The sequence below is a fragment of the Patiria miniata genome, unplaced genomic scaffold, assembly GCF_015706575.1.
Source record: "Patiria miniata isolate m_02_andy unplaced genomic scaffold, ASM1570657v1 HiC_scaffold_9, whole genome shotgun sequence".
Classification (NCBI taxonomy): domain Eukaryota; kingdom Metazoa; phylum Echinodermata; class Asteroidea; order Valvatida; family Asterinidae; genus Patiria; species Patiria miniata.
The window spans coordinates 20,133,317-20,147,108 of record NW_024037076.1 but is presented as its reverse complement, the minus strand read 5'-3'; the positions used below and the strand labels follow the sequence as shown (position 1 = coordinate 20,147,108).

Genomic DNA, 13,792 nt, shown 5'->3' with positions numbered 1-13,792 from the left:
CTAGTTATCAGTGGTGCGCAGGCCTAAGTGTCACCCAAAGCGTCGTTTAAGCAACACACAAATCAAAGCTGTTGGAAGGTTGCTAACCAACTTGGTAAAAAGTTACTGGTCCAAATGAAATAGAGTGTCAACATTCTGTAACCGTATTTATGTCAAAACATGTGCAATACAGTTCAGAAGAGAACTGCTCGCTGAAAGTTTGTATCGCTTGACCACAACATCCAATTATCATACATGTAATATCAAATGGTCTATAAACGCAAGTTCCGGTAGGGGCCTAAGTCCGACATCTTTGTTCTCGACGTTCTTCATCTACTCCCCAATAAGTGGGGAGTGAGAATCCTGTTCGCCAACACCGTTCGCGTGTTGGTTCCCATCATTCGGAACCCTGTTTCTCGTGTTCATTCAACACGAGAACGGGGTTTAGAATACGCCCCTTATTTACATTAGTCACTAGTCAAATCATTAGTGGTCAAATCTAGTAATTAGTCTGCCCCTCGACCAACGCTTAAGCATCGTTGGTATGCAATTACGTAATACCTTTGGTCTCCCCGCTTGCCACCCCCGCGTGCGGGAGATCCGAATTCAGTTGCGTCCACGCTCCCGACCGACTCACTTCGTCCTCATTCCTTTTCTGTAGCCAACTGCATGTATTTGTAAGTAGTTTCACTTTGATTTTTCATTCTGAATATTTAATTCACCTCAAGCATTTATCTTTAGTCAGTAGTGTTTGGCTTGAATCAGGGATAATTTAGTTTACGCCGAAATACTGAACATTCCTTAGAGCCACCGCCCTTATTCTATAGGCTTTCACCCCGGTACATGTAAAATAGAAAGTATCGATTCTTATTTGGGTACTACAGTAAAAGTACTATTATTATATAGGGTTATTTTATATCGCCGACCTATGTATCATTGTTTTATCTGTGTTAATTTAACAACTTTACCCAAATCAAACAGCGCCCTCCTATTGTGTCTGCCAGTCGAAAAGGCTAAAGCCCAAGTCACACATGCACGGTTTGGAGCTACGGATCTCCGCGGTTTAAAATTCGTGATAAACCGTGGGAGTACCGTATTCATCCTTAAGACGTCCGTGGTTATCCGCCATCTTCCTTGGGTATTCGTGGAGGGGCTACGGAAGTTTTAAACTGTTCATAACTTCCGTGGTGAACCGTCATGAAAATTTATCCGTAGTCCAATCGTGGGACATCCGTAGGACAACCGTACTTATTCGTAGTGTTATTCGTGGCTATTCGTGCATATTTTTTGAGATACGTAGTTCATTCGTGGTAGAAATCTCTACGTGGTAGAAATCTCTACGGATATGCCCGGATGTGCTAGTTCTGCTAAGGTTGTACTACGAATATGCATGTTTCATTCGTAGGAGAACCTTGGTCATCCGTGGCCCAATCGCAGACAACCGTGACGTTAACGTCTTTATTCTATAGTAATACCGTCGATATTCTTCAACAATCCGTCTATATTCTTGACCAACCGTGGTGTATTCGTAGAGAAACCAAGGGCGGATCCAGGGGGGGGGCAAAGGGGGCCATGCCCCCCCCCCCAAAAAAAAAAAACGAAACCAATTTTTTTTTTTTTATGTGACATCGCAATAAAGGCAGGCAATGAGTACACCACCATCTTTTCCTCAAAAAAACATTGGTTAAAGTGGTCAGAAATTGCCTCAGATCGCACCACAGAGCATCTAGAATCCAAATTTTTTTCGGGGGCCCTTAAGCGGGCCCCGAACCCCACGCCGTAATTTTTTTGACCCACTTTTTTGGGGGACCAACATTTTTTTTGGCCCCCCAAAAAAAATTGTGTTCTGGATCCGCCCTTGAGAGAAACCTTAGGACAGTCGTGGCTATCTGTCCTGAAACCATATTGCATTCTTAAGAAATTCGATTTCTCTTCACTGATTTCGGTTCATTCATTGATTCTTGGCAAACCGTGGGTATTCGTAGCTCCAACCGTGATGTGTGGCTTGGGCTTATGGTGTGTGTCCTATGTGCTCATAGACTGCACCCTGCGTTACTCGCACGCGTACACACAGTGGCATTTTTCTCTTCTCAGATGTGGTGAAGAATCCATTAAAAAATCCTGCATCCAACCCCCAAATCCGGATCACTTCCAAAATCTAATCGATTTGCACCTGTACCAAGGACCAACCATAAAGATATTTGCACAGTTAAACCACAACGTTTGAAAGTTGAAGTACGACGTTTGAAATTGAACCACGATGTTTGTAAACTGAAGAACGACGTTTGAAAGTTGAACCGCGACGTTTGAAAGTTGAAAAACCGCGAGGTTTGCCTGTCCGTTTTAAAACACCATACATGCACATTACAAGCGATGACTCGGTATTTTATTGACTTCTATTTCACAACACATCGGACGATCAATAAGCAAACACACCACGATTAACGAGGGCAAAGAAATAGTGAGGTACAGTCACGATTGAGAAGTTATGTACATGTAATGAAAAGAATTCGCAAAAAGGTGAACTTTATACATGATTGACGTCAGTGTGCGTCACGCTGTTTCATTTTGCAAATGATCACTTGAATTGTTGCCTTGGAGATTATCAAACAAATCTCAACGATGTAAACAATTAAAGGGACCATGCGTCCTAAAACAGCCCAATTGGGCTACAAAACGCGCTTTGAACGAAATGATGTTAATCGGAAAGAACATGTAAAAGTAGGATATAAACATCCACAAAACTATCCTTTAAAACCTGGGCGTGTTTGTGTTATTCCTGTATTATGCGTGCGAGAACGACTTTCGGGGTCCACTTTTGCGACCCCAAAAAGTCGAGCTGTTTGGGTGCTAGTTGTGATTTCATCTGTAAAGTGTTCTCCTTTTGCGGACGTGTAAGAAACAACATTTAGTGCATTTGGTGATGGGTCAACGCTGTTCGCGAGTACGGTGCTGTATAGACACACACAACGTGTATATCGTACATTGACCAAAACGACAGGGAAATCGTATTCGTACTCCGTCGTGTCCGATGTAAAGAAACGAGATTTTTTCGTCTTTTCTCCGGGGACGGTAAGACATTACGTTGGTTTCCTTTGAACCAGATGTTTGAAATAGGATAAGTAAACGATCCAAAACATGAGATTTCGGGGGATTTCAGGACCAAGTGCCCGGTTTAAAAGCAGATTTATTGTCAGTGGTGCTGCAACAGATACAGTTTCCTGTCCATGTTTTCCGATTCATCCATTATGGTTCGAATGGCTTCTCTCATGAAAGAGTCCAAATCGTTTATTATTTCAATAATGTCTGTTGCTAGGCAATAAGACATCTAATTTATTGAACTATAAACAGAATGTTATAGTCATGTTTTTTCTGCATAAATACCAGTCAAATAAACCAATATATAGTAAGGCCTAACGCGTAATTTCTTTTTTCTTTCCTTTTTTAGGGGGGGGGGGGCGGTTGAAATACGCCGCTAAATAGCCATAACTTTTCATTCTTTTATTTAGTGAACTAAAATTCGACTGATGATTCAGATCGACGATTTCTAAAAGTTTGAGACCGCCAAATAGAGGCTCAGGTGACTTCCACCTGACCAATCATGTCAGCATGAAATGCTCCGATTCTAACTAAACTATAATGCTGTATTCAGCCTCAAGAAATCTGAAGACAATTTAATGTTGACCTCGTATTACATACTGATCAAGCGTTCTTAAATGTAAAATTCTACAAGGGTTGTATAAGGCATTGTTATGTTTCCTTTTCAAAGGGCTATATCTGTGGCTATTGTTTTACATTAAGCAAATGGATAATTACTTTATTGTGTTGCATTTCTGTTGCCGTGTCAGGGAAAAAATGTATTACATTCATATTTCACTTTACTTATCTTATACTCTGTGTACTCATGAGCAACATGTGATGAAATCCCAGGCGGAAAGTGCAGTAATTTATTATAAGATGGAATTTTGCGTCGGGGTGATATAAATCAAATTAGGTTTTGCCCTTCACCGACGTTTTTAACCAATGTATACTCAGTGTGTTACCTCCCGAGTGAAAGTTGGAAAAAATCACTCGGGTGGGACTCGAACCCACGACCTCCTGCTTTCTAGTGCAGATGTCTTACCACTCGACCACCGAGCTATCGGGATCGGTTGGCCGGTTCGAATCTGATGTACATAGCAGCGGGTACCGCATAAACTATTATAAGATGGAATTTTGCGTCGGGGTGATATTAATCAAATTAGGTTTTTGCCCTTCACCGACGCGTTGCAGTAATTTATTTAAATTAAGCATTTGTTTCTATTCAAAACAATAGAAAGTCGAAGACAGATGAGTATTAATGTGAGTGTTACTACATAATACACAAGAAATAAATGTCTACAACTATGAACACATTCAACCACCGAATTAAAAGGCATAGCTGTTAAACTAATTGAAGAAACGTACAGCATAATGTTTAGCGTTATCGATAATCAGTTCAATCGTTGTGCATTCGTCCCATGCACACGGAAGTGTTAAACCCCGATCCCTTGTTTAAAATTAATGATATATCTCCAAATTGAACACACTCAAAACACATTAAGTCAACAAGCGGAATTTTTCCATTCGTATACAACAGGCTTTCTTATAATCATTTGTGACACCTTCATCAAATTCTACGACTTTGACGCAGATAGGCGCTGGCTGTACATTTTCTGGTAGTATGGCATGGAAGCGTCAACAAAAGGAAGGAGATCAGGAGAAATAGAAGAGCGATCTGGAAGGGGCTTGGGCTTAAGAAAGCACGTACTGTCCAGAGCGTTCTTGTAGAAACCTACCAACTGGTCCACTTGCACGTACAGACGAGGGATGATCCATTGTTCAATGACCGCATCCCCTGCCTCCCAGTTTAGAATCTTCTCATCAAAGGGCAAGCCGATGTCATTGAAGACTGCTGACAGGATACCTTTAGGATCTTTGAGAAGGTCATCGGCGTCGATGATGATTGCTTCAGGGTCGAGCTCCTTCTTCACGTGCTCAAACAACTCATAGACTTCCTTGTAGCCAAAACCTTTTGGGAAATATTTTTGAGGCAGGTCATCCAAACGATAGTCATCTGCTAGAGACATATACGGCACTAATGGCAGGAACGACCTCTTCCAAGACGGGAAGACTTTAAGAGGATGACGAATGAGGAACAGGTGCCGGAAACCCTTCGGGATGGACTCCAGCCGGTCCATGACAGCATAGGCCATGTCTTTGGAGAAGATGAACTTCTTCCCAGTATGGGCTTCCTCGAGTTGCTCTTTGACACCTTGGAAGGTGCATTGAGATGCATCAACCCCTGCTGATATCCCATGGGCTTTTTCCCTCACAGCCAACAAAAACTTCTGTTCTTCTTCAGACATGTTAGCCATTTCATCCTCTGTCTTCACCCCCGGTGCAATGAAGATGCTTTCATACATTTCGAAGAAAACCTTTGTGTTTTCGACGAAGCTCAGACATTTGGAAAGAACTGTTGAAAGAGAGCGAGGAACAGTCCATATCAAGAGTCGGACCTGGTTTTCGGACGAGGGAGCCTTCTCAGAGGTTGCCATCTTCCTAAAAGACGAACGAAGAAAAAAAGACCTTCGAACAGGTATGTGGGAGAGGTACGGGACATAAAATAATAGAAGCAAATTGTGAGGACATAACCTTTGGCACTCAGGTTGATTCGGAGGAAGGTTTGGAAATTGATTTTGAAAAGTTAAAGGATTTTCCTGAAAATTTCGCTCTCCTTTTAACATCTCTGAGGGCAATTAACCGACGGCTTTTAGAGGAGGCGTGGCCTCCAGACCCAGAGCCGTATACATGTACATAGAGAGAGTTGCGCCAACTCAACAGACTGTTGAACCGTAATGAGCACTAATGCAAAATCAGCCATTTTGGTACCAAACGGTGCGACCCTCATGTCACAACTCTCTCTGTATACGGCTCTGTCCAGACCCCGCTGTCAAAACTCTGAACACTTTTTGCTAAAATGACCATGTACGTGCATGGCGTTGGTTTGACTGCATTGTCGTCGGGCATTAAAAAGATTTCCACAACGATTGACTGTCGGAAGTACTGGCATACTTTGAATGACAAAGTTAGATCTAGTCAATAATCATGAACATATCATACCTTGTTCTCAAAGTCTTTCAAACGAGCTTCCTTGACAACAAACTGATTTCAAACTACAGCAAAGCGAATGAGATACCTCGGGGAGCGACTGTCTGATGCACCCAGGCTTTATGCATGTCTAAAGTTAACGACAAGTTCAACGATTAATTCGTTTTTATCGTGTGAACTTTGGATAGTTGACTTTTCGCAAAGTCATCACCTGAATAAACCTTTGACCTTTTGTCGACTTTTACCTCCCTATTCGTATGACTAACTGACAACAAAACGTATTGAATGCAAGTGCTGGATCATTTTGTGACATGCACAATTTCTTCTTCTTTTTGGTAGTGTGGCGCGCATTAGTGACATTCAGGTTAAAACAGAAGCTTTTGTTATTTCAAGATATCGTTTATCATTGCAAGATACCTCTTAATTTTCGAAAATTTGAGATAAGGCAATGTATGTCGAAATATGGATTTCAATATGGATTTCAAGATGTCTCTAAATTCACTTCCAGATAGCTCGAAATTCATTTCAAAATGCACCTTCGCGGGTGACGATGAGCAGTGTTATGTGCACCATGAGTCTGGAAGGGAGGTCCGCCAAATGATTAGTTGAAGGACGCTGGGGCAGTGTTTTCAAACCCAAAAACTGAATGGAGGCAAGAGCAAAAAGTTTCACTTCTCAAACTGATTTTTTTTTTTTTACAAACTGAATAACTGATCATGCAGTTTTATCAAAATAACAAGAATGACAATACCTCCCCAGTATCGGGTACTACGAATAACATATTACAGAGTATGTCACAATTGTATAAGTTGACCTATATTTATGTCTGAATTCACAAACCACATGTACATGTACACGAACAAGCAGGTATCTGTATATCAGTCATAATGCACAAAATGTTTTACGTCGCACGTTCACGCGTTCTGGTAAATGCTGATCATGTTATTTCACATGATTGTTATTGAACGTCGTCATAATCTTATAAACAGGATGATTAAAAAAAACCATATGTCGGGACTATTGTTTTAGTGAAGTTCTGCATGTAGCACTTTCAAAGTCTAGGATATGAAAGCCCAATTCATATTTCTTTTTTTAGTACAAGAATCATTCAAACCACTATGTACATGTACTTTTCAAGTTACGGAATGTTAAACACAACCACCGTTTTAAAGTTCGGTGTGCGGATCACAAAAAGGTGTGCGTTCTTTCAGCAAAACGAAAACAATTCACATACATGTACATCCCTATGTCATTTGTTTGCGTTTTGCTGAAAGAACACTTACCTTTTTTGTGATCCGTGGACAGAACTTTAAAAACGGTGGCTGTGTTTAAAATTCCGTAACATGATTGATTTGAACGATTCTTGAACTAAAAGAAAGCTGATGAATAGGGCTTTCATATCCTAGATTTTGAAAGTGCTAGGCTTACATGCAGAACTTCACTAAAACAATGGTCCCAACATTTGGGTTTCGTGGGGTTTTTTTCCTCGGCCTGTATCAATTTTAGACGAATTAGTCCATCTCAAATAAAAATGGGACTTAAGGCGAAGTAAAAAAAGAACATGTTTCTCGTCCCCGCCCGCTTCCTTTTTGGAGGCCGCCTGGATTGTTTTATTATTTTTTATTTTTGAAAAATGCAGTAAAAAAAACAAATGTCCACAAATTCATCGGAAAATAAATTGTAGACCAATACAAGTCTAAATGACACTGTAAATATGTTCAGTTCTCTTGTCCAACTTATCTTTCATTTTAAAAATGTCTTTGAACAGTGGAAACACAAACAATTGCAGGAAATTTTTAAATGGCGGCCATCTTGAAACAAATAAAAAATAAAAAATAAAAAGCCCCGCTTCCTCCTTTTTTTCGAAAACCCGGACGAGAAACATGAGGTGTTTTTTTTAATTCGGCCTAACTTCAGATTGATTCTAAACATATTCATGTAAAAGGGCTCTTGCCTCTCAGGGATTAGCTTAAAAATGGAAAGACCGATTGTTTTATGATGAATTATGCATAAATACTCAACAGGGGGCGCTATACATAACCGGAAATGCATCGCGAAAACCGTGTTTATCAGTTTTGTAGAATAAATCGTTTAGTTTGTCAAGGTTTGTAGGACCCTGGATCCGAAACCAGCGGTAGGAGATTCCTTAGTTTTTCTAGATGCACTGTAATGCGTTGAAATTGACATTGTTAGTGCCGTAGATTTTGAAGGTAAATTTGGAAAGTGAAATAGGCGGCCGTTCGCCACGGGATGGGTTTTATTGTCGGTTATGGGACTACATGAAGTAGAACAATTTACATGTGTACATGTAGGGCCTACTTTTTGTAATTGATAGTACTTTGTAATTGATAGATTAAAGTTATTGAAAGCAAGCTTATCGCAAAAAGAGACTACATGTAGTTGAGACAAATAAGGCACAATTAGAATTGAAACGGCTTTTCCCATGGTCGCTTATATTTATACATGTATTTACAATGTATATGCATATCAAATGTACGGAGTCACCTTTAGTTTATTAATACATGTATTCTTTCAAATACCAGTCACATATTTACATAACAATTTGTCTAATTAATAATTGTCTGTACATTGTATTCTGACCGCCTGCACAATCTTTAACAGACTTGGGCAGGTCTAGGTCATTGTACCAGATAACAGCAATAAAGCCAGCCCCGGTTGGAGATCGAGAGAGATCCCAGCAAGAGCCTGCAGTGCCTACGTCAACCAGTGTTTATGATCTCCCCCGCGGCTCGGTTGCCCCCGTACAATGGGATGGATTAAGATGACAAGGATGTCCATGCCAAAAACATCCTTGAAATTGATGGACGGTGTTGTTTCCTTTGCAGTATCCGGCCCCGGGTTTTCTGAATCGGCCTATATACTTGGTGCTCCTTGGCATTGAACTTATGCTGAATGTGAATACCTTGAGACTAGGCGACCCAGTCCATGCACTCGGCCGCCATTGACTCTGAACCGGCGTGGGGTTCTGTTCGGCTTTTCTTCTGATGAATGTGTCGACGGGCATGTCCTGCATCATGGACCACAGGTACAGCGCGTTGGCATCGAAACCAACTACATGTACATGTACATGTACGTTCCGACAGAGTTTTGGCCTGCCACGGATGAGCGTCTCGCCTTTCTCGTGGCACCGATGGAATACTATAGCCTACACCGACTGGCTCCTACGATGTTTTCTCATTGGTGTAGTTACATGTATACCATACACTTTGACAATACTCGGCCACTGCAATGTCGGTGCCCTTTATTCGACAATAGAAGTCCTCGTAGGGAGGAAATGCTAGATGGTCCAGTTTTGAAGTCATCCACCCACTCGTATGGGAAAAAAACCTTTGGTTTGAGGACAGTCGTACGCCTTCAAAAATTGACGCAACTGTACCCCGGAGCTAAATGGTTTGTGACGTCAAGAAACTTGAGACCCATAATACGAACCCGTCCTACCAACTTCAGCTGGGCCGTCTCCTCCAATGCGGGGTAGAGATACGACGTTGATGTCATACCGCCCTGAAAACCAAACACCAGCATCTCTTGTAGGCACTCCTCCAGCCTCTCCTTTGCGTTTTCAGTTGGTGTTTCCTGTCCTTTCCCGGTGCTGGCTCGTTGTTAGTGTTTTCGATGATTTCATCTATCTGTTCGAAGACAGACTCAACAGTTTCCATGAGATCGGTGTGTGCGGCATCACTAATTGAGAGTAAATGCTGCACCATGTCCTTGACTATAGTCCCGAGTTTACAAAACATCGTGGCTACTCGTAACCTGGCACGTTAATGTCGACACTGCCGCTCAGGAGCTCGTGGTGTTAGTCAGACGGTCAGTGAAGCTTGATGTACATGCTGGTAGGTGCATGGAAAGCAACACTCAAAGTCGTAAGTGGCCCAATATGGGAAAAAAATGCAAGTTTCTTTCCACATCTACCCCTCCGTCGCTAAGGTCATTGAAGATGGAAGTAGGGAGATGGATACTACCTCCTGGAAAGTGGTGCTTGAAATCACACGTTGGTACGTGTCTCACTAGATAAGGGCATTTGCGAAATGCTCTCCGACTCTTGGAACATGTATACGTACTAATACCTATCCATGTTTTCGATGAAAGAAAAGAGTCTCTCGTACAAGTTGATGTTCATGGTTTCTTTATAACGGCGCTGACGGAGCGCCTTGTTAACTTTGCACACACTTGGGTCTGGTTTCATCAGTTTTGTCTTAATCTTGGATGAGCGCTGTTCCGGTGTCCAGCCCTCTATCGCGACGCCAATGCAGAATTACTTGAGAGGCCGACCGTACCCTGGTTGGTGGCGACCGTCATGCTTGTCACGGAAATGTCCGCTTTGTGTCCGGTCTCATGCAAACAACCAAATTCATAATTATTCAAGAGATGGGGCTTCATCGAACATCAGAGTTGTAAATATCGAACGGCGAAGATGACTTAGTGTTCTGATGTTCCCCAACCTACTCCTGTACAGTAGCTGACTGTTGTTATCGTCGGCTTGGACTCTATAGCCCACTGGAAAATGGAGTAGATCTGCTTTCACGGGAGCGGATTGGGCCAAGCTGAGGTTGACGAGACGGGGCGGCTTAAATCTGTCATGACATAATCATAAGTTAACAATTCAACAAGATTCAACAAGAAGCCAATAAATCTGCTGGGAACAATACATTTGTTTCTGTATCAGTGGACTATTCTTGCGGTATTAAGGTTGACACGTACGGTTTAGCACTTTTTTAACCAATCGTGCAATGAATACATACATACATAATCTGATCCCGGGCATACGAATACACGAAACCATTACAATGACATGTATTGTCTCACTCAACTAGCATAACGTTTATGTCATTACAAATACTCATCAATCATAAATCAGTTTCGAAAACATACTTTGGCAAGATCGAAACAGTAATGCCAATGTGTGATGTATATTATTAGTTTGGCAATAGGGTCGACACAGTTTGACACTTTTGACAAATCTAAAAATTAATGTGGCCTGACGTTGCGAACTTAGCAAGTTCTTCTTCAGAGGCTAAAACAGCAATGACAGAGGTACATACATTAACATGGGGGTGCACACAAACATGCAGGGATGAAAGAAGAAACACAAAAGGAGGATTAGGTGGGAAAGGTGTGGAAAGATGCAGGGGATGGTGGATGAGAGAACAAAGAAACAAAGGGAGATGGCAAACCACAAGGGGTCTGGCATGAACAGGGGAGGGACCAGAAAGGGGAAGGATCAAAGGTCACAGGGAGTGGGAACGGACAAAAGAGTGTTCATTAGAACAAATTCTTCTGAGTCTGAGTGCCTGGCTAAACGCTATGCCAGTTTTGCAGTGCCTGGGGTGACAGCTGGAGGAGTGGAGGTACTGGTGGGTGTCTGTGGGTTTGGAATACAGGTCAGTGGTTAGTGAGTTGCCTTGCTTGCGGACGGTGACATCCAGAAAGTGGGTTTGGTGAGCCGAGAACTCCGATGTGAATTTGATGGTTCTGTTGTATATCTCGACAGAAAGTGCCTGTGGGGTCAGAGTCAAGGCGGGTATAGTTAGTGCGATTATCCAACTGACGGTGGGCCTCATCAATGTACTGCTGACGATCCATGATGACCACAGCTGAACCTTTATCTGCTGGCTTGATGATGATGTCGGTGCGAGAGCGCAAGGAGTTGAGAGCCAGGCGCTCCTCTCTGGGGAGATTATCATGAGTCCTGTGGGGGAAGTTGTCCGGGTTAGTGACTTGGGAATTTATAACTTGAACGTATGTCTCTATGGCTGGCACACGATTCTTGGGGGGTACCCATGAACTCTTGACTCGAAAAGGCTCTGGCTCACACGGTTCACTGTCCAGGAAAAACTCACGCAGACGGATTCTACGGTAGTATTCCGTGAGATCTTGGCTGAGCTGAACCTGGTTCACAGAACGGGGCGGGACAAAAATTGAGACCCTTGGAGAGAAGTTTGTGCTCTGCGTCAGATATTGATGAGGAAGAAAGATTAACTACAGTGTTGACCGGGGGTTCTGGCGGTGGCGTGGTAGATGGGGACCTAGGACGTCTGAAACGTCTGTGTCTGCGTTGTTGTTGCTTGGCAAGCAAGCCACCAATCTTCTTGTTTCTCCTGTTGAGTAGGACAGAGTCAAGGTTAAACAAACCCCTTTCAATCTCATCATGGAAATTCCTGTACGTGGAATCAGAACAACTGGATTTGAGTTGGGAGTCAAAGTGGGAAATGTTCTGATGGAGGTCCTCACGTGTAAATTGACACTGCTGAGAGAGAATATTGATGAGTTTAATAGAGGCACCATGCATAACTTGACTCCATCTCCTTTGAAGGTGTGGTGGGAGGTTTCCTAAGCAGGGAGTGTGAGACAGTTGCAAACCTTTGGGGATAAATCGAGAGAGGGAGTAAAAACTGTAGTTATCCTGATGGTAGGAGAAGCGTAAGGCCGTTTCCTTTGCCTTTCTGAGCTGTTGGAAAGTGCAAATGGTGTCACTCATATCTGTAGAAAGGGAGAGAATAAATGGTTTAATACAATAAATCAGTGGAGGAACACGAAGACAAAAAGTACAAGTCAAATGGGGTTGCTCATGCCTTTTGAAGGGACAGAGCAAAACAAAATTGTGGGTACCTGTAGAGTGGAGAGAACAGTTTGATTAGTACATGGTATAAAACGATCAAAAGAAGGAACAAAACAAAACACAATGAAACTTACATATCAGCAAGGAGGATCACCACGAAGGGATACTGCAACAGAGAAGTTGAAACATGAAAAAAAAGTAAGACTGCTGCAAACTGCTTACTGACTGGGTGGACCTGAAATATATAAATCTAAAAATTAATGTGGCCTGACGTTGCGAACTAGCAACGTTTTGACAAATGTTTGGAACACCTTCATACATCTGATCCGTTCCGTACGTGCAAATATATAAAGCTGTCTCGCTCAAACCACAACAAAATAATGACAACACAATGAATTTATTCGATACATGAATCAACTACTCCGTAAACAACGACATACGATTATCTCGAAGTGAAAGTAGAGTACGTATTTTAAAAAGAAACGGTACCTACTTGCTCGTTGGCTTTTCAGTTTGACAAATGTTTGGAACACCTTCATACATCTGATCCGTTCCGTACGTGCAAATATATAAAGCTGTCTCGCTCAAACCACAACAAAATAATGACAACACAATGAATTTATTCGATACATGAATCAACTACTCCGTAGACAACGACATACGATTATCTCGAAGTGAAAGTAGAGTACGTATTTTAAAAAGAAACGGTACCTACTTGCTCGTTGGCTTCGTTTTCATGCATTCAATCTCAGGATCAGGGGAAGTCCGGGTAGAGCAGCCGGTTGATCGTCAAAATACTCATCGGCCGTACGATGCAGAGACTCCGGGTCCCAAAATGAGGGCCGGACAAGATTAGACCATTCATTGCACGGGATAAAGGTGTACGGATGAATGCTCTTGCAGGGTATAACGATGCACTAGTGATGACGGGTCGTAATCGAAATTTATCGATTTTCTTCTTGAGTACGGTGGTCAGCTCAAACGGCTGTAAAGGTTCGCAACAAAAGAAGAAAGTTTGTTTGTTTGCTTGTCGACCTGGAGACGATCATCTTGTTTGCTTGGTTGTCCCAGGAACAAAATAAATATTGCTGCGCTACGGCTACA

The 13,792-nt window shown here is 42.2% G+C and overlaps 1 protein-coding gene across 4 annotated transcripts; it reads right to left on the bottom strand.

The window, feature by feature from the left end:
- Window positions 1–4,236: 4,236 nt before the first annotated feature.
- Window positions 4,237–13,679, bottom strand: LOC119720102 (branched-chain-amino-acid aminotransferase-like protein 1). Of its 4 annotated transcripts, none has more exons than XM_038189636.1 (2): window positions 13,404–13,654; window positions 4,237–5,559 (listed from the first exon to the last, which is right to left on the bottom strand). In XM_038189636.1, exons 1-2 carry the CDS (start codon window positions 13,424–13,426, stop codon window positions 4,635–4,637), a joined length of 948 nt encoding a protein of 315 aa, XP_038045564.1. In that variant the 5' UTR covers window positions 13,427–13,654; the 3' UTR covers window positions 4,237–4,634. The 4 variants fall into 4 exon arrangements, 2 of the variants coding, with proteins under 2 accessions (XP_038045564.1, XP_038045565.1); XM_038189637.1 differs by lacking the exon at window positions 13,404–13,654 and adding an exon at window positions 6,121–6,268; XR_005270061.1 differs by lacking the exon at window positions 4,237–5,559 and adding an exon at window positions 9,759–10,703 and having other exon boundaries at window positions 13,400–13,679.
- Between the last annotated feature and the right edge of the window lie 113 nt (window positions 13,680–13,792).

Coding starts and splice junctions, on each gene's coding strand:
- LOC119720102 (XM_038189636.1), bottom strand. CDS start 13,426: ATGAAAACGAAGCCAACGAGCAA. Junction 5,560..13,403: donor AAAACGAAGCCAACGAGCAA/GTAGGTACCGTT, acceptor TTCGTCTTTTAG/GAAGATGGCAACCTCTGAGA.